Source organism: Sarcophilus harrisii, chromosome 4, assembly GCF_902635505.1.
Source record: "Sarcophilus harrisii chromosome 4, mSarHar1.11, whole genome shotgun sequence".
Classification (NCBI taxonomy): Eukaryota; Metazoa; Chordata; class Mammalia; order Dasyuromorphia; family Dasyuridae; genus Sarcophilus; species Sarcophilus harrisii.
In genome coordinates, this window is record NC_045429.1 from 328,780,826 (window position 1) to 328,804,548 (window position 23,723).

Consider the following 23,723-nt stretch of genomic DNA (forward strand, 5'->3'; position numbering starts at 1 on the left):
TTATATACTTTTCCTTAAAAGCTCCTTAAAAGCAGGGACTATTCCAGTTTCTTTTTCTTTTTTTTTTTTTTTTTTTTTTTTTTTAGCACTTAACCTATAGTGAGTCCTTAATTATTTGTCATTCATAAATAAAATGAAAAAAGACTGGTTTTGAGTCCAATGCTGCTGCTTAATAACTGTTTAAAACATGTGTGTCTCTCCAGACCTCAGATTCATCTGCAAAATGACAAATACACCTCCCTGACAGGATTGTTATAAGAATCAAATTAATGTATGCAAAATGTTCTATAAACTATTGTGACACAAACAAGCTGTTAATTATTACGTGTGCTGGATAATACAAAGATGAAATAAGATAAACCCTTCCCTCTATGAGCTTTTGTACTCTTAAAAGGATGATAAAATATGCAAATAGTTGATGAACCTATTTAAGCAAAAAGACATGTGCATGCTTTGTTTGCCATGAGATTTTAGAAAGATGACTCTAAGGCAGGCATAAGAAGTGTCCATTCTGGGCCACATAAGACCTGTGAAATCTTTAAGGCATCCACAGCTGAGAATGAGCTGAAACCTCCCACTATTTGAGTGATACAAATTGATTGTTTTGTATGGCCCTCCTCAAAAAAAAAAAAAAGCTTCTCCATCCCTGGTCTAAGGACTATAGGAAAAACTTTGTTTTGTTTGGGAGAAGGGGTCTCTGGTGGGTAAGTTTTATTTGTGTTCAACTTTATAGTCCCATTTGGGATTTTCTTGGCTGAGATCCTGGAGTGGTTTGCCATTTCTTTATCCAGATCATTTAACAGATGAGGAAACTGGGGTAAACAGGGTTAAATAACATGACCAGGATCACACAACTACTAAGGCAAGATTTGAACTCGAGAAAATGAATCTTGCCAATTCTAGGTATGCCAATACCTAAAGCTGCATAAAGGAGATAGTTAAGGATGACTATTAACTGGCTTCCAAAGGATCCTTCTTTCGTGATAAAATAGCACTGGCTGGCATGCCCGTATCTGCTTAAGTCATACCTTCTCATGCCTTCTGTGATGCCACCTTCCAAGAAGCTTGGGCAAAACCTTCATCTAATCATCTGTTTCCAAAAAAGTTGTTTTATAAACTGATTATCTGTCTGGATTCATTCCTTGAGGGTTAATATTCTCACCCCGTTACTCTCAATTCCGGTCGTACTAGAAACTGCTGAACCCTCAAACTTAAACTATCCCCTTCATCATGCCCATCCACTTTTCCCTTACCCTAGCAATGTTCAAGTCAAAACTTGCCTGTTTTTTTCACTTTTCTTCTGGAATGCCTGCTCCATGAGTGGCACTTTATCTTTCTCCCATTATTCATTGAGACTTGGCTCCCTCCTGATAACATTTCCCAGCATACTCCTTGTCCTTTCCCCAATCCCATCTCCAGGTCATCGTGAGATAATCAAAACATTCCTTGATCCTTTCTGTTTGCAGATAATCTCTGTCACTTTTCTTCATTTGAAGTTTTGCTAAAAAAATTTTATCTTAATCACCAAATGAGTATGTCCTCAGTCAAACTGAGAATGTTGGAAGACCCTAACTTAAAAAGGCCAAAGTCTCTCACTGCATCCAGGGCTGTCTCCAGTCATCCTTATCTCTATTTGGACCCTGGACCCAGATGGCTTTGGAGAGGAAAAAGGTAGGTGACCTTGCCCAGCCCACCACTTAAATCCAATTCACTTTAGATGTTATGGCATCCTCTCCCTGATGCCATGATGGTCTTCAAAAATGAAGGATAAACAACCCAGCAGCCTAACCCTCTGCCACTTTGACACAACATTTAATTTTATGATATATTTACAATAAATTAATCTGCTGATACCACCATTTCCTCCTATTCCATCTGCTGACCTTCCTAATTCTTGAATTTAACTACAGTATTTCTTGGCGTTTACCTTGTGGGATCTCTTTCAGGAGATGATGTATTCTTTCAATGACTTGTTTTGCCCTTTGCTTCTACTATATCAGGTAGTTTGAAAAATGCTATCCATGCTAATTTCTTTGATCATAGCTCTCAAATTGTCCGGAGTCTAGTTTATTTTCCAAGTCAGTTGTCTTTCCATTGAAGTATTTTACATTTTTCTTATTTTTTCATTCATTTTAGTTTATTTGATTATGTCTCATAGAGTCATTAGCTTCCGTTTACCCAGTTCTAGTTTGATTTTCTAAATCTAGTATGGTTTTCTTTAATTAGCTGTATTTATCTTTTCCTTTTGGCTAATTCTACTTTTAAAGGTGTTTTCTTCTTCAGTCAATTTTTGTTCTTTTCCAAGCTATTCACTCTTGCACATGACTCATTTCTCTTCCCAATTTTTTCCTAACACACTTATTTGACTTTTTTTTTTTTGCCCTGAGGCAATTGGGGTTAAGTGACTTGCCAGGGTCACCCAGCTGGGAAGTGTTAAATGTCTGAGACCAGATTTGAACTCAGGTCCTCCTGACTTCAGGGCTGGTGCTCTATCCACTGGGCCACCTACCTACTCTCTTAGTTGACTTTTAAAATTCTTTATGAGCTCTTCCAAGAAGACTCTGGATTTAATTCATATCCTCCTTTGAGACTGGCGTGTAAGCATTTTTTCTGAATTGGTATTTTCATCTCCCCTGTCACCATAGTAGCTTTCTGTGGTCAGGGTTCTTTTTTCTTTCTTTCTCTTCCTTTGTTCTTTGTTTATTTCATGGCTTTTAAAGTTAAGTTCTGCTCCTGGGCCACAAGAGATGCTGTCCCAAGCTGCTTGTAAGACTGAGTTTTGACTTTGAGTGTAGGGGCCTTTTGTGTTTGGTTGCTTGCTCAAAGTGCTGAGGATAGCCTGACCTAAGTCCAGCCCTTTGTTGCCTGGTTTCCCTGGCTGACAGTTTGCTATGGCTAGTCTGCTATGCCACTCTTCTGTTAAGCCAGGACTGAGAGGTCGCAGTTGCTAGTCTGTCCTGTTAAGACCTTACTGCTGACTTGATCGGACATGGTCTAGCCTGGGCTGCTCTCCCTTTTCACCCAACTGAAAATGACCTTTCCCAAACTCCTTCCAAGTTATCGTGAGCTGGAAAATTGTTTTGTTTCATCTCTTTGTAGGCTCTCGTTCCAGAATCTGTTCAGAGGCTTGGTTTGATGTTGTTTCTGAGGGAAACTGGGAAGAGCTCAAGCTACTTACTAGCTTCTTTCTGTCATTTTGGTTTCACTACCATCCCTACTCATTTTCAAGAGAGATTTTAATCAACCTTCCTTCTGATTCTCTAGAACATTCTATTGACTCAGTGAGTCTAGTGTCTGGTTTACATTGACTTATAGTCTTCAATTCTCTTCCCTACATAATAATGTTCCCTTAAATGTCTTATTTCTCATTCTTCAGTTTGTTTAGTTTCCATGACCTATTTCTCCATTCCAACTTAGCAAGTCATTCCTTTGATCGTACCATTTACCCATGAATTTTGATTGTGTAATTATGAACCCTTAAATCCCATTATCTGTAGCCTGTTTTGTACTCTCCCAGGCCATCACCCCAACAGCAGATACATATCATCCCTTACCAATCTTTAATGAACCACTTTTTACTCTATCCTTAATACTGGATTACTAGTCATCATGCTACTTTTATTTATATGCTACTGAATAGAGGTAGGGAAAGTCACAAAATTGTTTGATTTTCTACAAAATGGTCAGTACCCTTTATTGTAGCAAAGCACAATTGAGGATCTATTCCATTTGCCACAGTGGCTGTTTCAAATATCTCTCAACCCAGACCTTTCCTTGTACTTAACTAAAAAGTGTGAAGTTATTTGCTGAGAAATTATTCTCCTTATCATCTCATAGAATCCTCCATCTTCTACAATCCGATGAAAAGGAAGCCCTTTGGAAGACCAATATTTAACCTTGATTCTATCCTTTACCTTCTCCAGCAGATTGTCCCCTACTATCAGCTTCCAGCTCTTCATCAATTGGTTTCTCCCCTGCTGTCTACAGACAAACCTAAGTCTTCCCTATTCTTGATCCTACCATCTTCTATATTTTCTTTAAAAATCTCTACTTTGTAAATTAGAACTTGGCATGTGGCCTGGTTTAATTGAAATTGCTCTTTTAACTTTCATTTTATTTTAATAATACTTTTTGTTCAATGGGAGAAGGCATTGAAAAATTGAAAGAAAACAAAATCCTTGTAACAAATATGCAGTTAAGGAAAACTAATTTCCATATATTTCATTCTGCACCAACTCCATTGAGGGTGTGGGCAGCAAGTTTTGATGTGAGATCTCTGAAATCATTTCACTGATGAATTCTTAAGTCTGAGAAAACTCTTTATAGTGTTACTGTGTAAATTGTTCTGTTGATTCTATCACTTCACTCTGCACCTCTTTATATAAATCTTCCCACATTTCTGTGAAACCATCCCCTTCACTTCTTACAATACAATAGTATTATGTTCATGTAATATTTTCTTCAAAGGGATACCTTAGTTTGGATACCTTAGTTTCCAGTTCTTTTGACACTACTAAAAGATATGTTAAAAATAGTTTTTGTATTCAGGAGTCCTTTCTTGGCTCTCTTTGGGCTTATTACTCTTAGGCTTCTATGTTGTCAATCAGAGAATATGCACTATTTAGTCGCTTTTGGAATATAGTTGTAAATTGCTTTGAAAAATGACATTATTAGCTTCACACACAGGAAGAAGAGAATAAGCATTTATAGGTTTGGCACTTTTATAAATATCTGATCCTCACAACATCTGTCCAAAGTAGGAGCTATCCCCATTTTACAGTTAAGAAAATAGAGCAACTTTGCCAGGTTCACAAAGCTTGGGTCTAAGGTCATATTTGAACTCATGTCTTCCTGATTCTAGACCTAGCACTCTACTGCACTACCTGCTGTTTAAATCATTTTAAAAATTATTTTCTTAGTTGTCCAAGATCTAACTTTTCACTCTACTATCCCAACTGAGAACACATAAAAAATAAAGTCCAAAACAAAGATGTGCAGTCAACCAAAACAAATTTTCATGGTTACTATGTCAAAAAATTTTTTTTCATCTTATTCTGAATTGAGCCCTTTACCTAGTAGGAGGTGGGAAACAAGTTTTGACATTAGTCAACATATTTCATTTTTGGTCCTTTGGAATTCTGATTGGCCATTTCACTAATAAGAGCATATTGTGTAACACTTCTGTACCATAATTTGTTCATCCATTATTCCCCAAGTTATATAGATATGTAGTTAGCTACAGATTAAGACCCTATTTTAAACTCTGACTTTTTAGGCTCTATTACCACCATAATTCATAATGAATTTGCAGTTCACTAAAAGTGAGTCTTTTTTTTATCTAAAGTATTTTTCTAGCTACAACTTCCCCTTCCTTGTGCAGTTGAATTTTTTAACTCAGTTCTCAAAACTTCTATTAGTGGTAAAACCAATGATGCGGGCTTCCATTCCAACACTATAGCATAGATCACATTTCTTCCTTAACCACTTATTTCACATTGGTCTCAATACTTAGACCATTTTGTGTGTGTTCCTCGCAATTTGACCCTTTATCAAAAGTATTTGTTGGGTTCCTGTTTTTGGTGAGTTACAAGTTTCCTAAGGGCAGACAGACCCTATTTTAATACCAATTTCGTGTCCTCCATATTGCTGATCATATAAACACTCTTGATATTTATAGAATTGAATTTTGCATTCAATGTAAGCTGGCTACCAGACATTACTTGGGCACTGGGGAATTCATGGAAAAAACTAAGAAATAATCAAGTGGAAAAGGTTAATTAATCATCAGATAACAAATATGAATTTTAAACACATGAATTAGGAAGGAGAGAGAATTAATTTGAAATTATTTTAGTTCTAGTCCATTATTACTAGTACACACTTAAGTGTGCACATGCCAGACTTGGTTGTATGATTTTTGCCTTGAGGGTTCACATGTTCCTGGGGGAATACCATAACTAGGAAATAAACACGTATATGGGATAGAAACCTCTTGTTTCAATAAGTGTATAAATAAGAGGAAGTAGGAAAGGGAATAGCATTTATTAAACACCTGCCATGTTCCAGGCATTGTGCTAAACACCTCACAAATATCTCATCTGATCCTGACAGCAATCCTGTGAGGTTGATGTGACTACTGTTATCCCCATTTTACAGTTGAGAAACTAAAAGGTTAAGTAACTTGCCCAGGATCATGTAGCTATTAATTCTGAAATAAAATTGAACTCAGTCTTCCCTGATTACACCACTACCCATTTACGTAATGATAATCAGTGACAAGGGTGGTTAAGAGAGCTCTGGATTACACAGAATGCTCCTGGAGCATATGGTGTTTGAGGTGAATTCTGAAGACTACACAAGTACCTGGTATGTCTCAGCACTGTTAGGCGCTTTCTGTCCTAAAGCAGCTCTATATTATGTTGGAAAGGTATAGCAAAACAGATAATTAAATAAGAAGTATAGGTGCTGACGTGGATAGGGTGTGGGGCCTGGAGCTGGGAGACATCTTCCTGAGTTCACATCTGACCTCGGATACTAGCTGTGTGACCCTGAACAAGTCACATAAATGAGCTAGAGAAGGAAATAGCAAACCACTCCAGTATTTTTGCCAAGAAAACCCCAATAGGCTCAAAAAGGAGTTAAACATGACTGAAATAAGTGTACAACAAAATGTACAAAGTAATTTCCAAGCAAAGGCACACGCCCAATATTCAGAAGTCTAGTAACAGAACTAGGGTTCCAAGTGGCACAATGATGGAATGAGCAGAGGGATACAGGTGGGATTGACATCTCTTCCTTGCCTTTGACCTTTCTTTGTGCCTGCTTCCTTGCTGACTGACATTGCCCTCGTGCCCTTTTTCCTCTTTGGCAGAGTACTTTTTGTCTTGCTCTGGAGAGCTTCCATCACACTTCCATTCTACAAGGTTTCCACTTTGCTCTAATTCAGCCTTACTATCTTGTCTTCTATGTGATGAGCAGACGCAATGCCAGAGACTTTAGGCAGTACTACCCATTATTTGCTGTGAACAAACCCCCTTAAAGGAAGCTGCAGAACTGTGGTAACTGATGAACTGTGGTAATGCTAACTAGTAATAAGGAAACAGCTGCCACTGATATTACTGTATTGTATCTGCAAGGCAAGGGGAGGAGGTAAGAGAAATGAATGGGGGAAAAATTTGTTTTTTCATTTGGGGGAAAGTTAGCTCTTGCCCCCAACTATTGGAATTCCATCCCAATGCATTCATCCCCTGATAAATTTCCTATTTGTCAAACCAGCAGACTCAGTAGGCAGTGTTACAAGAATGTTGTCTCATCCCTGTCACTCAATGAGTTATTTTGGGAGCCAGCTTGATAAGGAGTAACTTCCTGAGGTTGGCAGTGGAAGAAGAAAAGAATTGCCTTTAAAAAGTTCTATTCAGGGTGCATCACTAGGAGGAAGATGGTTAGGACTCACTGCCTGCTGCCTACTCTGTGGCTCTTGAGATGGATATATCTGCTGCTGGTGCTGGGTGGTGTTCCCCCTGCCTGGGCCCTAAACCTGGATGCTGCACAGCCAGCCTTTTATATGGGTCCTGATGGCAGCCACTTTGGATTTGCTTTGGATTTCTACCAGGATGACTATGGCGGGTGAGTCATGGATCAGTGGAAACTAGAGTAGAGAGAGGGCCCTGGGCCGATCAGAGTGGGGGGACACGTGGTTGTGTCTGCAGATGTAAATATTTAGGAACCAAATTGTTTACCCACCAACTCAGCCTGAAATTCTACCTTTAATTTTTTTTCCATTTCATGGCATGAATAAAATTGTTTTTTGTTAAAATTTAGCTATCTGTGGGAGAAGCCCCACTCGTTACTCTTATTGAGCATTTGTACCTCTTAAGGGAAAAAGTTTGTATAATGCTTTCCAAAGAATTGAGAACAAGATGGATAAAAGTTTGATGTTGAAAAAGGTGTAGAAGCACTACAGACCCTAGCCAGAAAGGGCAAACTTAAGGAGTCCTGGACATGCCATAGTCAGCATGAAAACAACAAATGCTAAAAAGAATTTAGCCTGGGTATAAAAAGAAAAGGAACCAGAGATATTCCCAATATTAAATCACACTTTTCCCCCAGCCCACACCTAATCATGAGGTTTATCATCCCTAAATCCAGACTTTCCCTCTTAATTCCTATGATCCCCTGCCCCAGCATCTCCCCACAATCTTTGATCAGTCTCATCTTCCTGTTCCTGCTCCCCTTGGGTGCTGATCAGATGACCCCAGTTCAGGACCCTTTCTGTCTACAGCATCGGGATCGTGGTAGGAGCCCCAAGAGCTGTAGGTCGTCCTGGGGAGGCGACTGGAGGTGTGTTCCTCTGTCCCTGGGCAGCTAAGGGAAGTAACTGTAGCACCCTGAAATTTGACCTCGGTGAGTCGGGTTCTGGAAAGGAAGAAAAGCGGGGAGGGAAGGAGAGGTAACGCTACTAAGAGCGATCATTGCTGGGGTGACAGCCGTGCAGGCTGGAGAAAGCATGGGAAATGGTCCTTGATGACCTCCAACCCAAACTCTCTCCTCTCCCTTCCAGACGATAAGAACAACAGCGTGGGCGCCATCACTTTCAAGACCTTCAAGGCTAATCAGGGACTTGGTGCATCCGTTGTCAGTTGGAAGGACATCATTGTGGTGGGCACCGGGCAAGCATGGGTCTTTGAGTGATAGTGATGGGGACCTGGCAGGTTTTAAGGAGGGCATTGGACTGCCAGGGAACAGCTAGAGCTTGGCATTGGATAGCAGGCAAGCATGAAGAAGCGCCACGATGGGCACTGAGCCACTGGACAGCCGTGGGCAGGCTCGGAGAGGGAAGAGGGAGTTAGAGAGAGCCAGGTCCCCTGCCGCCAAGGGTGGGGAGGCCGCGGCAGGGGAGTAGCCCTGCGCGCCGCCTCATCCCCGGGACCCTCTGCGGCCTGCCCTTCCCGCAGGCATGCGCTCCCTGGCAGCACTGGAACGTGCTGGAGCTGACTGAGGAGGCCGGAAAGACACCTGTCGGGAGCTGCTTCGTGGCTCAGCCCAAGAGCGGCCGTCGCGCCGAGTTCGCACCCTGCCGGGAGAATGCCATGAACCAGCTCTACCTGGGGAACTACGTCTACCTGGGGAACTACCGTGAGCCCCCGCCCCCGCCCCCGCGACCCCCCGGGTCCCTCCCTTGGGTCTACCCACAGAAGTGGCCACGCCCGCTCCCTGGCCCTGCCCCTTGTGGTCGGGAGGGGGTCCTAGCCAGGTGAGTAACTCCTCTCTCCGCATGCTCTCTTCCTATCCCGCTCCAGGCAGAGACTTGCGGTACTGCGAAGTAGGTTTCAGTTCCACTGTCACCCAGGTGAATGAGGGGCTAAGGGCAAGAGAAATTACAATTGTGGGTTACGGAGGGGATTCAGAATGGGGGCACAGTGCGAGAACCTTCATAAATGTAGCTTTAAGTTAAATTATTGAATTGAGGCGACGGGGGTGAGGGGTGGGAGGGAATGGAGTGTCTGTCAGCTGGAATTGCCCTCACCTGTGCTTCTCTTTCAGTCTGGAGAGCTGGTTTTGGGGGCTCCTGGAGGCTATTATTTCATAGGTATCATCCTTCTCGACCAGCCCCTCCCTCTCCCGTCCATCCCCACTTCCTCTCTCCAGTCCCCCATCACTCTTTTGAGATTTTTTCCTATGTGCCCCAGGGGAAATAGGTCAGAACATCATCCTTAGTACTCTGAATGACTGGATGAGAACCCAGGAGTCGACCGCGATGCATGCTCCCCTCCCCCACTTCTGGGCTGAGACCCTGAGGGGTGCTGCGAGAAAAAGCCCTTTCTAGTCCTAAACTAAACCATCTTTCACTCACCAGGTCTGCTAGCCCGCGCTCAGCTTTCTGACATCATGTCCAGCTACACCACATCCTCACTCCTCTGGACAGTGCCTTCCCAGCGTCTAAGCAAGGATGTCTTTAAATCTGAGTATCGGGACGCCTATCGGGGTATGGGGTCTTTTCCTCATTCCCCAAGCCATGGCCATCTGCCTGGATAATTCCCACCCTATCATCTTACTCACGGCAGCCCTCTTATCACTCCTTCCTTTTGTCCTTGGTCCTCACCCTTTCTTTCTGGATGAGGGGGTGGAAGAGTGGCCCCCTGTCAATGAATGCTCCCTATCTACAGGGTACTCTGTAGCCGTGGGAGAATTTAATGGAAATCCTAAAGATACAGGTAAGACATTTCCCTCCACTCAGGGCTTCTGCTTGAGAATAGCCCTGAGGGGGAGGCAGTTCTAAGTCCCTGAGATATAATGAAGGGCCCTCAAGGACCTGGGGTAAAGGCAAAAATTGTCCTCAATTTGCTCAGAGGATGGGCTATTCTTCTCCAGAATATGTACTGGGTGTCCCCAACTGGAGCACAACACTGGGAGCGGTGAGTCCCTCAGTCTTCCTAATTCCATCACCATTGCTATGCTCACCCCCACCAACTCAGTTTCCCCTTCAGCCTCAGTCCACAATTCCAGAATGACCTTTTCTCAAGTTCCTTTCCCTTTTCCCAGTCTCATCTCCATTTCTGTTGCCAGACCATCATTTCCCATTGGGACTAGTGGCGAAGGGTATCTCTCATGATTGGTTGGGTTCCCCACAATGGGTCCAGTAGGCAAAAATAGTCATGATTCCTGCCAGGCCCCCAGATTCCTCAGACATTCACCTATGTCTGTAGTGAAACTGAGACCCTACCTTCCTATAGGTGGAGATTTTTTACCAGAACCACAGCATCCTGCATCTGCTTCAAGGAGAGCAGGTTGGGGGGAGAGGGAACCTGGATAGGGTAGGAGGGATTTGGATTGGTGGGAGAAGGTGATCCATGGATGGGAGGGGCTATTATATTGTCAATGTCATGGGCAAGGACACTGGCAGGAATGTGTCCAGATGTTGAGGATTATCTGGATTGAAAAAAGGTTGAAAAAAAGGAGATTGAAACCCTAGAATGTAATATGCATCTCCTTACAGGTTGCATCATACTTTGGGCACACGGTGGCTGTGACTGACATCAACAGGGATGGGTGAGGAGGGGTGAAATCCCGCTGTGGGGAAGCATCCTTCTGGGCATTATTATATCTAACACTTTAAAAGACGTGGTACCTCAAAACGAGACCATGACCATAGCCCTCTACAAGGGTTGGCGTCCTATTCTCTTCCACTTCGTGGTGACTATGCATACCATTTGACAGGAAAGATGACCTGCTGGTAGGTGCCCCACTCTTCATGGAGCAGAGAGCCAACCGAAAGCTGGCAGAAGTGGGACGGGTATACGTCTACCTGCAGCTTCGAACCCCACATTCCCTGGGCAACCCCAAGCATCTGACTGGCACTGAGTTATATGGGCGCTTTGGCTCAGCTATTGCTCCTCTTGGTGATCTGGACCAGGATGGATACAATGGTGAGATCAAAGGCAGATGGAAGAGGAAGGAGGGGGAGGAGAAGGAGGAAGAGAAGGGGAAGGAAGAGGAGGAGGAGGAGAAGGAAGAGAAAGAGTAGACTTGGGTTTTGAGTATCTGGATCAAGATGGATACAATGGTGAGATCAAAGGCAGAAGGAAGAGGAAGGAGGGGGAGGAGGAAGAGGAGGAAGAGAAAGAGCAGACTTGGGTTTTGAGTATACTGGATGAAGACGTACAATGATTGTTCTTTCCTTTCTCAGATATAGCAATAGGTGCCCCATTTGGAGGCCCCAATGGACGGGGCCGAGTGTTTATATTCCAGGGACAGGATGAGGGTCTGAGCCCACGACCATCGCAGGTTCTTGACAGCCCTTTCCACCAAGGGCCTGGCTTTGGCTTTGCCCTGAAAGGGGCCACTGACATTGATGCTAATGGATACCCAGGTGCCTTCCTTCTTCCTATTTAGGTTGCCATTCTAATTTAGTGTTGCTGTTCTTGGGACAAACCCTAATTATGTAAGAAAGTGCTTCAGACGCGGCTTCCCAATGCCAGGGAACATTAGAGTTAGGAAATCTTTCTATCTGAGTGCCCACACTTAAATCTATCATTTCATGGCCTCCAGATCTCTTTCTTTTCCCTTCTTTCATCTAAGCTGAATCCTATATCTGGATCCCTAATTATTCAGCTTTCTTTTTTTATTAAAGCTTTTTTATTTCCAAAACATATGCAGTTACTTTTCAACATTCACTCTTGTAAAACCTTACATTATAAAATTTTTCCCTACCTTCCTCCCACCCCCTCTCCTAGACAGCAAGTAATCCAATATATGTTAAACATGTGTAATTCTTCTATACAAGATTTCTGACAATCATCATGCTGCACGAGAAGAATCAGATAAAAAAGGGGAAAAATGAGAGAGAAAATGAAATGCAAGCAAACAACAACAAAAAGAATGAAAATGCTATGTTATGATCCATACTCAATTCCCACGGTCCTCTCTGGGTGCAGATGGCACTCTTCATTAGCCCAAATTTCCATGGGGAAGGAGGACAAGAGAAAACAAGGGGGACTCCATAGCTTCTAAGCTAATGACTGAGGAACACATGGTTTGACATGCAGTATCTGACCCTACCTCCTCTATCCACAGACCTGCTGGTGGGAGCATTTGGAGCCAACCAAGTGGCCATATACAGGTGAGCGCGGGCATGGAACAGTTCCCATAAGGGATCTCAGCGGCTCCTTTGAGAAGTATGTACTTAAAAGGATCATATTATGGTAGGGGTAGAAAGGCATGTGAACTAGATGGTGATGCAGTGAAAATGGCAAAGTGACCTAGTATCTTTATTGGAAAAAACCCCAAATGAGGTCAGGAAAAGTTGGATATGACTGACAAACAGCTAAACAACCAGCAGAGACATGAGTGATGCATCTTTCCTAGGGCCCAGCCCGTGGTGTGGGCCACTGTTCGATTACTGGTGCCAGAGGTACTGAACCCAACTGTGAAGAACTGTACACTTTCCAACCCAAAGACTACAGTTGCAGTCAGCTGGTGAGAAGGAGCAGATGTGGGCTTTTTGAGAGTAAATGAGTTAAGCTCTTGCCTGAGGAACTCAATGCTTAAAGACTCCTTTTTCCTCCCAGTTTCAAAATCCAGATGTGTATGAGCATCACTGGACACAGCATCCCGGAGAAGCTTCGTGAGTAGCACTGCCCAGGTTTAAGGAACACAGGTCTGGCTATGGGCTCATTATTATTAGCTCATCTTTCCCCTCCCCTTTCTTTTGTGCCCAGGTATAAATGCTGAGCTGCAGCTGGACCGGATGAAACCACGACAGGGCCGGCGGGTGCTTTTGCTGGGTTCTCAGCAATCAGGCACCACTCTAGACTTAGAACTAAGCAGTGGACATGTCCCTTTCTGCCATGACACTGAGGCTTTCTTGCGGGTAGAGTAGGGGCAAATCTAGGGTTGACAATGCTGAAGTTTAAAGAGCACCAAGATAAACATTTTCATTAGAAATTTAAAATAATAGTCTTTGGAAGAATAGCACATGTTTAATCCATATCAAATTGCTTACTATCTTAGGGAAAAGGGAGGAGGGAAAGAGGGAGAAAAATTTGGAGCACAAAATTTTGCAAAAGTGAATGTTGAAAACTATCTTTGCATATATTTGCAAAAATAAGATGCCATTATTTTCTTAAATTAAATTAATATTTTTAAATTGACTATAAAAAAGAAAGAAAATATAGGATGCTGTTCTATGATACTGCACCAATGCCTAGTAGAGAATTTCAGTTGATGTTAAATTATTGTAAATAGCTGTAATGGCAGCTAAAAAATAATCTAATATCCCATTCATGACATTTCCTCTACTGTCACCAAGCTTTTCTACTGTGGTCCCCCTGACTCTTTGTGGTGAAGGCTGGGCTTAGTGAGATACAGGAGTAGAGGTGGGAATTTCAAGGTGAAAAGTTTTGAGACTGGAGGAATCTCTGATGTGTATGTGGAGGGAAACCTTAAGGGGCAAGGTTTTCTTACTCCTCACTCCCCTTATCTTACCTCCAGGATGAGGCTGAATTCCGAGACAAGCTGAGCCCCATCGTGATTAGCCTTAATGTATCCCTAAAGAGCAAGGGTACTGAAGGGCCCCTGCCCCTCATCCTGAACGGAGACACTCATGTCCAGGAGCAGGTAAGAGGAGGGTCAGCTTGGGAGCCAAAGTGGACCTTGAGAAAGGAGGGAAAAGAGAAACTGAAAGATGAATCTGAGGTTGCCAGCCAAAGTTGGGGATGATGAAATAGAGGAAGTGGAATGGGAAAAGTATTCAGAGATCCAAGCTTTCCCCCTAGACTCGCATCATTCTGGACTGTGGAGAAGATGATCTCTGCGTGCCCCAGTTACAACTCAAGGCCAACGTGTGAGTGGGCCCCTGTCTGCCCCCAGTCCGATAGCTCATCCAGCCTTTGTCCTTTCCTCTTGCTGTGATCTTCGATGAATCATGAAACATCTCTAGCCTTCAGTTTTCTCACTGGAAAGATGAGAATTCAGCTCCATAAGTAATTGAAGAAAAGCAGGCATGCCAGACAAAGCTAGGGGCCTTTCTAGCTCTGAGATGTGATTTTCTGCCCCCCCCCTGTACCTCCATTCCTATCCCTCTACCTCTTCCCTAACTTCTTACCCTGAGCCTTCCCCCAGCCCCTAGCTCATGTTTAATCCCCACCTCATCCCTACCACCATGGATGGCCATCCATGCCCCACCATATCTAGCCCGTGTCCCTAGCTTTCCTCTTGCTGTGCTCCCTCTAGGGAAGGCTCTCCACTTGTAATTGGGGCAGACAACGTGCTGAAGCTGCAAGTTGACACCTCCAACGAGGGGGAAGGTGCCTACGAGGCTGAGCTGGCCATCCATCTGCCCCAAGGCTCCCATTTCATGCAGGCACTGAGTGACATCAAGGTGAGGACATCTGATGCTGCTTTTGCCCTTCTCAGGCACCATGAATCTCTCTGAGCCTGAAAGGTCTTTACCCTTCTGGGTTACTGGCTCCCAAATGGTACCAGTGAATTAAAATCTCTCCCTGCCTCCCCTACACAGAACTTTGAGAAACTACTTTGTATCCAGAAGAAGGAGAATGAAAGTCAATTAGTGCTGTGTGAACTGGGCAACCCCATGAAGAAGGATGCCAAGGTAAAGGACCATGGCTACAGGAGATGACTGAAAGTGGGGGACGGGTTTGTCTGTGCCAGAAACCAGGAGTTAGGCTAGGGGACAAGGAGTATCCCTGACCAAGCCCTTGGTTCCCTTTCCAGATAAGAGTCCTTATGCTGGTGAGCGTAGGAAACTTGGAAGAAGTTGGGGACAGTGTCTCCTTTATGCTGCAGATTAAGAGGTAATAAGGACATAAACTATATTCGATTATATTTTCAGAAAGGGGGAAGAGGATTAGAATTTGGAACTCAAAAATTTTTTTAATATTTTGAAATTTTTTTAAATGTAATTGGAATGGAAAATAAAACATTTTAAGAGGTAATAAGGCTACCTACCCTTTTCTATACATCCATACCTTCATCCTCCCCACCCCTTCACCTTCAAATTGGAACATTTTTGATTCATTCATCTAAAAAGAACTTTTAGAGATCACAGGATGTTGGTGCTAGAACTTAGAGTTCATTTGGTTCAAACCATTCATATTACATATTAGGAAATTGATGCCCAGAGAGTATATGACTTAAGGTCACCCAGGCAGGATTAGCACTTGGGTCTCCTACCTCCAAATTCAGTTCTCTTTCCTCTGCCATGCAGCTTCATGTCTTTCATCTCCCTACTCTTAGGCAAGAAGGCTCATTAGCAATCTAATTTACTTCTTTCGAGGAAAAAGTTAATTACCTGTGTTTGTCAAGTTTTAGAGTCTCCTAAACATCAAAGTTTAAACACATTTCTTCAGGCTATAGTAAAGTCCCTCTGTGCCCTTAGTCATCTGTGGCTGTATAGCCTTAAACCTCAGAGAAGCCATTTTTGTCCACAGGGAAGTTCAGTCCTAGTTATCTCATCACCACAAGACCCCAATGGTCCTCAGGCTGGGGCACCTTCCCTTCATATCTTCCTTCCCTCTTTGTCTTTTATTCCTCTCCCTCAACAGCAAGAATCGTCAAAATCCCAACAGTGAAGTTTTTCTACTAGAGGTCCCAGTCAGAGCCAAAGCACTTGTGGAGCTGTTTGGGTGAGGGGGCTGAGTGTGGAGAAGGAGGCACTGAGTCTTTAAAAGGGAGAGAAAGCTGCTGAAAGGGGGAGGGCAGAGCAAGATAGAGGTGACTGGAATGGGAGAGAAGGGGACAGAATGAGAGAGGGGGAATGGAATGGGAAGGAAGGAGATGGAATGGGAGGGGGGATAGAATGGAGGAAGAGAGATGGAATGGAAGACAGGGGAATGGAATGGGATGAGATGAAAAGGTAATACGTATAGAAGAAGGAAGGGGCTCAGCCCTGTGGGGACTCTCGGATCTGGCAGGAACTCTTTCCCAGCTACCTTAGTGTTCTCCCCACCTCCTGAGGAAACCTTGAGGAACAAGGATCCAACAACTGTGAATAGAAATACCCACAAAATGGAAGATGCTTCCAAGGTGGAACATGCATTTGAGGTATGAAGTAGCTGGGTAGGGTCTGGTTAGTCTGGTAGAGTCTGGTTAGGCTGGAAAAAAACAATCTGTGTCTTCAGGTCCTCGACCTGTGTGAGACCTGTAGTCTCTAGGGTTTGGATAAAAGGGTTTGGGGAGTACAGGGTAATCCTGTCAGGGAAGGGAGCTGGGAGCTCCATGCTTGACTCCTTTTCTTTCTCTTCCCTAAGCTCCACAACCAGGGTCCAGGGGCAGTGAGTGGACTTCAGCTTTGGGTAGGTTTCCCTAGCCGTTCTGAGAGTGATGACCTGCTCTACGTGCTGGATATTCAGGATCATGGGGGCCTCCAGTGCTCTGTTCAGCCTCCCCCCAATCCTTTCAATGTAAGAATTTGCAAGGATGGCAGGGGTGGAAGGGAGGGAGGTGGAGAATTAGGGGGTAGAAGAGGGAAATCCCCAGGGCAGAAGTCAGCTCCAATTAGATTGACTAAGAGAATATGGAGGTCAAGCAGAAAAGTCAAGTAAAGGAAAAAGAGAAAAAGTGAAAAGGAGGAAGGGGGAGCAGGGCCAGACAGCTGTTCAGAATTCCAGAAGGGCATATCAGTGGTCAGCTAATTCAAGAATGTCCCCTACAACACAGCATCCATATAGAACAGGGACTGAAGAGAGGTTTGAGGAAAGAAACAAAATTTCCCTTAAATTAAAAAAAAAATTTAATTTAATGTTAATTGCATATTATTTTTTCCGGATACAAGTAAAGGTAATTTTTACCTTCATTTTTGTAAGATTGTGAGTCCCAATTTTTTTCTCCCTCCTCCCTCCTCAAGAAAGCAAGCAATCTGATATAGGTTATACATGTACAATCAAAAATTTTTAACATATTTCATATGAGTCATATTGAGAAAGAAAAATCCAAACAAATTTTCCCTTGAATTTGAGTAGGGAAAGGTGAGGAAGGGAGCAGCATTTAGGTAGGGAGGGGGAAAGCCAGATATTCCAGCTGGGAAGCCCTCTGGGCGAGGATGTGAAGGGCACATGGGAGCATTCCCATCTAGAGAGTTTAGGTTTAGCTCATAGGATCCAACATCCATGCTTTTACCTCTGCAGTTAAAAGTTGGCCAACCCACCCCTGCTCCCAGCTCTACCCACGCCCACCCTTTCCAGCATGAACGAGAAAGACGGAGTGCTTTTATCCCAGAGCATCTGGGACCCTCTGGGCAGCAAGAACCAATACTTGTGGTAAGCGTACATCCTCTGCCCTTGGGTGGGGAGGAAGCCCTTTGCTCACCATCTCACTGGCTCACTAGCCTTTTTTCTGAGTGTGTCTAATGAGAGCTACCTCCACTGGACCTAGGGCCTGGGGATCTGGTACCCCTTGTAACTGGGAATAAGTGAATGGCATGGAGGAGCTGGGGGGAGGAGACCAAGGAATACTTATTGAGGACCCTGGATCTGGAGTCAGAGGGCCTGGATGCAAATCCAGACTCTGCTCCTTACGCTCAATGTGATCTTAGTTAAATCACATCTCTCTGGCCTCATGCTCTGGCCACTGCACCACCCAGCTGCCCTGACGGGTGAGAAGAGATGAACTTTAAGTCCCTCCTGCCTCTGAGGCCTGTGTCTGGGGAAAACTTTCTGTGAAAGGCATTTTGAAATCTACAAGGGATTTAAGACATTGGGCCTGCCCTCAAGGGATGGGGGGGGCAGGGAGGAGGGCTATGAATGATACACGTGTGTATATTTATATACATGTGTAATATTTATACATATGTGTGTATGTATATATATGTTTGCACATGAATATGTAGAGTCGGCAGGGATAGACTCTTCTGGGCTTGAAGTCAAGACTTAACTTCAGCTTGCACTTCAGACATTTACTATGTGACCCCAGCATTTTCTCAACCTCAGTGCTCATCTGTAGAATGGGGATAATAACAGCATTTGCCTTATGGGAATGTTAGAAAGTTCAAGGGTGGTAATGTCCACTGAAGGTTTAGCAAACCTGATAGGGCGAACTGCGTATCAAGTCTATAGAAAGTGGTGAACCCCCTCATTTTCTGACTGGAGAAGAAGGAAGGGACAAGCCTGGGAGTGGAGGGGTTCAGAGAGTTGGGGGCCAAGAGCAGGGGCTAACCGATGGGCTGGTGATATTCCTGGCAGAATTGTGACGCGTGGCCCTGTACCTGGGTGGAGTGTAAGCTGAAGCAGATGGAGCGGGGTCAGCGGGCCATGCTCACCATATCCACCATGCTATGGATGCCTGGCCTCCTCAAGGTACCTCAAGGCGGTAGCCAGCAGGGCAGGGCAGAGCAGGGCTTATAACAATGTGTGGACACAGGTTATCCTGCTCCATCTTTTACCTATGTTGGATTACTTGCTGTCTAGGGGAAGGAGTAGGTGAAGAGAGGGTGAAAAATTTAAAACACAGGGTTTTTCAGGGGTGAATGTTGAAAACTATCTTTGCATGTATTTTGAAAATTAAAAGTTATTATTAAAAAAAAAAAAAACAGGCTATTGTGCTCAGACTGATGCTGAGTGACAGTATCTTTTCTCCCCTTCCTTGACCTGCCCACACCAGAGACCTTTGGAACAGTTTGTCCTGCAGTCTAAAGCCTGGTTCAACGTCTCTGGGCTGCCTTACGATGTGCCTGCAGAGAGCCTGCCTCATGGACATGTCGTGGTTGGTTCAAGAGGGTGGGATTAAAAGCATCTAGGCCCCAAGGGATGGGGAGGAGGTGGGGACCAGGGGCCCTGTCCTTGACTCAGAGGGTTGTGGGGATATGTTCACCCATATGTGGATTCAAGGGCAAACTGCCATCTTGGGAACCACTAGACCACTGCCCCATCAGGAGGGTGTTTCTGAAATGGAAGTGGGGGTTGTCCTCCCAGGTGGAGACCAAACTGCTTCAGGTACGCCTGGAAGAAACGGAGATCCCTACCTGGTGGGTGGTCGTGGGTGTGATAGGTGGACTACTTTTGCTGGTCTTGCTCATCCTTGTAATGTGGAAGGTAAGGATATAAGGGAAGCTGGGGCCTAGAAGAGGAGGGGCAAGGATGGCCCACTGGTCTGGCCTTACTACTATGGCAGTAAATGGTTACCTTGTCTGGCCATCCAGATGAGAGCTGAGAAAGCCCTCCTCCCCCAAAGACTTCCCACACCCTGGGGCCACCATATGCCACGGTCATTCCTTTGGAATAAATGTTGTTCCAATCCTCCCTTAAGTCACAAGTGTGGGGGATGCGGATGGGAGAGAGAGGGGGACAGAGTTGTATCAAATTATTCATACTGTTGTTTGAATGAATGAGTATAATGGGGGCTGGGATTGGCTTTACTTTTTTTTGCATTCCACTTTTATTCACCTTTGTTGTTGAATTAATTGACTTATCGAGGCCATCCCAGAAAGTGTGTATCATTGTTTCCCTAGAATCTTTTGTTATTGTTGTTCAGTCCTGTCTGACTCTTCGTGACCCCATTTGGGGTTTTCTTGGCAAAGATAGTAAAGTTATTTGCCATTTCCTTTTACTATTTCCTTCTCCAGCTCATTTTATAGATGGAGAAACTGAGGCAAACAGGGTTAAGGGACTTGTCCAGGGTCACACAACTAGTGAATGTCTGGGTCCAGATTTGAGCTCAGGAAGAGGCCCTGCATTCTGGGTCAGAAGGTGGAGTTTCTTGTTCAAGGAGCAGAAAGAAGGTCACAATGTAAGGTAGCGGCTTATGAAGGGCTTCATAGCTACCCAGAGAGTTTCATATTTCATCCTGGAGGTCAGAGGAAGTCAGAAGGCACTGGAGTTTATTGAGTAAGGATGGGGCAACACAGTCTGAATTTAGGAAGATCATTTTGACAGCTGAGCAGAAAATGGATGCAAGCAGGGAGGCTAAGGCAAGGAGTGGCCCCACTGTGAGATGATGAGTGCCTGCACCAGGGTGGGGACAGTATCAGTCAGCAGGAGGGAGGACCACAATTAAGAGACATTTTGAAGGCAAAATCAACAGTCTTTGGCAACTGATTGCATAGAGCAAGTGAGAGTGAACAGTTGAGGTGGAAGCCTAGTTAGTGAATCTGGGTGACTAGAAAGATGGTGGTCCTTTTGACAGCAAAAGGGAGAGTTTGGGGAAAATGGTAGTGAGATCAGTTCTGAATAAGTTGAGTTTAAGATGTCTGCTGCAACATCCAGGTCATGATATCTTAGGAGCAGTTGGAGATATGAGACTGGAGGTCAGGTTAGAGTAAGATAAATAGATTTGAGAACCATCAGTATAGAGCTGATGATTGAATCTGTGGAAAATGATGAAGACACCAAAGAAAATACTGTAGATGGAGAAGAGGCAGAGATTAGGAGGGAGAGCATGGAGGCAGCCAAGGAAAATAGGTTGTCCATTCATTTTTTAATTGTTTTCAACTCTTCATAACCCCTTTTGAGGGAGGAGAGATAGGATTATCTGATGATGCCCCAGACAGGGTGATGTAGAATACCCATTGTAATTTGGTATGACCTGGATGAACATCCAGCAAAGGGGACCAAAAAGAGCAGGGAGATGAGTAGGAGTGCCAGGAGAGAATGGTGTCACCAAAAATATAAATATAAACTCTGAGCATAGAGACTGTTTTCATATATTCTCTGTATCTCCAACACTGCCCAGCATAGAATAAACACTTAATAAATACTTGTTGATTGTTTGATTGAAAATAATGCAAAGGGGGAAAGAGATCAGTGTGCAAAGGTGATTTTGACCTATTTCCCAGTTTTGCAAAGGGTATGGTAGGGCAGGGATAACCAGGTGGCACAGTGGTTGGAGTGCCAGGCCTGGAGTCAGAAATATTCCTCTTCCTAAGTTTAAATCCAGACTCAGACACTTAAGTCATTGTATGACCCTGGACAAGTCACTTAATCCTGTTTGCCTCAGTTTCCTCATCTGTAAAATGAGCTGGAGAAGGAAATGGCAAACCACTCCAGGATCTCTGCCAAGTTGGACACAACAGAACAACAAATAGTAGAGCATGGGTGGGTGGGAGGAATGGTGGAAATAAAAAGGTAGCAAGGATACAAATTCTACTGTTTTCTTCTCCCTCAGTGGTTTTATCCTATTTTTAAATATTTTGGAATCATTGCTTGATAGTACGATGTTGATATTAACTGCATTAATTAACATATCCCTCTGAGAGTTCCCAGTCCTATGGAGGAGACATAAAACCAAGGTCCTACCCAGAATCTAAATCCTCCTGTCTTTGTTTCACCCTCTTTAAGAGGCAACAGGACCAAGGACATAGATCTATGTTTGAATCTCAGCTCTTCTGACACTTTGGGGTAGCTCACCTCCCGTTGCTGAACCTCTAACCAATGAGTCAGTAATTGTACTCAATGACCCATCAAGTCTCATCCATCTCTAAATCTATAATCTGTAGACCCAAGTTCTTGACTTGAATCTGAACTGGCTCTTTTCTGAATCTCTTTTTCCTCCTCTGTAAAATGTTGAATGTTAGAATAACTGGTCCCTTAATTTGAATATTTGATAATTCTATTCTCCCCTCCTTTCTCTCTCTCCTAGGTTGGCTTCTTCAAAAGGAATCGGCCACCTCTAGAAGAAGAGGAAGAAGAGGAATAAATAAATCCTGTCCTCCCTCCCTCCTACTCTGAAGGGAGGACTGTTCTTCTACTTGGGTTTGTTGCCCTTTTTGCCCTGCCTTCTCTCCATTGATTGTATCTATCTGTCCCAATCTCTAAAGTCACTCATCGTGGGTATGGAGAGTAAGGGAAGGAAGGCATGGTGGAACCTGGCCAGACAAGCCCTTCCAAATACAGGCTGCTCTTGCTAACCTCCCTCTAAGACAGATCCTTCTGGTTTTGTTATAATTCCCAGAAAAATGAACCCTAATAAATGAATCTGACACCATATTCCACATGGTTCTGCCTTCTACAATTAGGGAAGATTTGGGTCTGGGTACACTGTTGAAACTGATATTTCTTATTGTGAGAATCTGTAGAGAAATGTAAGGGGGGAATATCTGGGTCAAACTCTTTGTAAGGGTTTTTGTTGTTTGTTTGCCTCCTGTCACTAGTGGTAAATCCTCATTCAGCCTCAGCCCCAGGGTGGTAAGAATGTAGAAAGTGGTGGTTGGGAGTTGGGGGAGGGAGTATTAGAGTGTGAAAAAGCAACCATGGGATTAGGAATGAGAAAGTAGAATGGAATCGAAGGGAAGGAGATTAAATGGGAGAAAGAGGGTGAAATGGGAAGGAAGGGATGGAAATAGAAAGGAAAGGATAGAGTAGAAGGGAAGGGATGGATGGAAAAGAAGTGAAATAGGAGAGAGGGAAGAGAGGGGAGAGAGGATTGTCTGATGAACAAGGATGGGGGCACTGGACTGAGAGAGAGGATGGAACTTAGAGGTAGGGCTAAGGTGTGAGTAAAGGAGACAGTAAATCCCTTTGATTCAGGCACTAGTGTAAATATAATTAGTAATAATGGAAAGCTAAAGGCAAGAATGAGATGAAATGTGCAGAAAGTACTGAATGGAAGAAAAGGGGATTTTCCCACATATATTTAGAAAATAAGAGCAGGAAAGTTATGTGCTGCTTAGGGAAGATGTGTAATGGGGAGATCTTGATATCAGCACATCATTTGGCAAAGTCTCATTGTGGTGGACAGAAAAATGTGAACTAGATTACTGATGGATTCCTGGATGGATGGTCAAGCAAGTTTACTCAAAAAATTGGATGTTATGGAAAGAGTGTTGGACTTGGACTAAGGCGAGATCCCTGTTCTCCTAATGCAAGTCTGTGACTCTTGGCTAATCATTTTATTTTACTGACTCAATTTTCTCATCTGCAAAACAGAAATACTTGCACTATCCACTACTCACAGGATTTTGTAAGGAAATTTCTTTATAAATCTTAAAAATGCCTTCTAGCCAGTTAACTTGTCTGCCTAAATAAAAATAGAAAAATCAATTCCCACATATCTAAGATAAGAAAAAAAAAACCCCTGAAAACAAAACCGTATCAAATAATGATCAAGAAACTCAAAGCAAAATCAAGATAGGTGACTCCTTCCGAACCAAAAGTATACAAAAAGTCAGCCAGGAGCCCATAGGCAATGGGAAAGGGGACCACCAACAAAGCCATCCTCCCCCTTCCCCAGTCATGTAGGCAAACAAGCCAGCTGCCTCCCACTGTCACCAGACACAG

At 43.8% G+C, this 23,723-nt stretch overlaps 1 protein-coding gene across 1 annotated transcript; it reads left to right on the forward strand.

The window, feature by feature from the left end:
* Positions 1 to 6,624: 6,624 nt before the first annotated feature.
* ITGA2B (integrin subunit alpha 2b) lies at positions 6,625 to 22,431 on the forward strand. Its single transcript, XM_003768402.4, has 30 exons — positions 6,625 to 7,626; positions 8,282 to 8,403; positions 8,561 to 8,658; positions 8,955 to 9,135; positions 9,300 to 9,349; positions 9,544 to 9,589; positions 9,857 to 9,985; positions 10,167 to 10,214; positions 10,372 to 10,415; positions 10,734 to 10,787; positions 10,997 to 11,049; positions 11,218 to 11,426; positions 11,687 to 11,869; positions 12,574 to 12,619; positions 12,865 to 12,975; positions 13,068 to 13,123; positions 13,218 to 13,369; positions 13,990 to 14,115; positions 14,274 to 14,341; positions 14,731 to 14,878; positions 15,017 to 15,109; positions 15,232 to 15,311; positions 16,062 to 16,142; positions 16,431 to 16,560; positions 16,767 to 16,919; positions 17,643 to 17,774; positions 18,696 to 18,809; positions 19,114 to 19,215; positions 19,425 to 19,544; positions 22,087 to 22,431. Exons 1-30 carry the CDS (start codon positions 7,439 to 7,441, stop codon positions 22,141 to 22,143), a joined length of 3,174 nt encoding a protein of 1,057 aa, XP_003768450.1. The 5' UTR covers positions 6,625 to 7,438; the 3' UTR covers positions 22,144 to 22,431.
* Positions 22,432 to 23,723: the final 1,292 nt, after the last annotated feature.

Coding starts and splice junctions, on each gene's coding strand:
- ITGA2B (XM_003768402.4), top strand. CDS start 7,439: ATGGTTAGGACTCACTGCCTGCTGCCTACTCTGTGGCTCTTGAGATGG. Junction 10,788..10,996: donor ATCTGCTTCAAGGAGAGCAG/GTTGGGGGGAGA, acceptor ATCTCCTTACAG/GTTGCATCATACTTTGGGCA. Junction 19,545..22,086: donor TCATCCTTGTAATGTGGAAG/GTAAGGATATAA, acceptor TCTCTCTCCTAG/GTTGGCTTCTTCAAAAGGAA.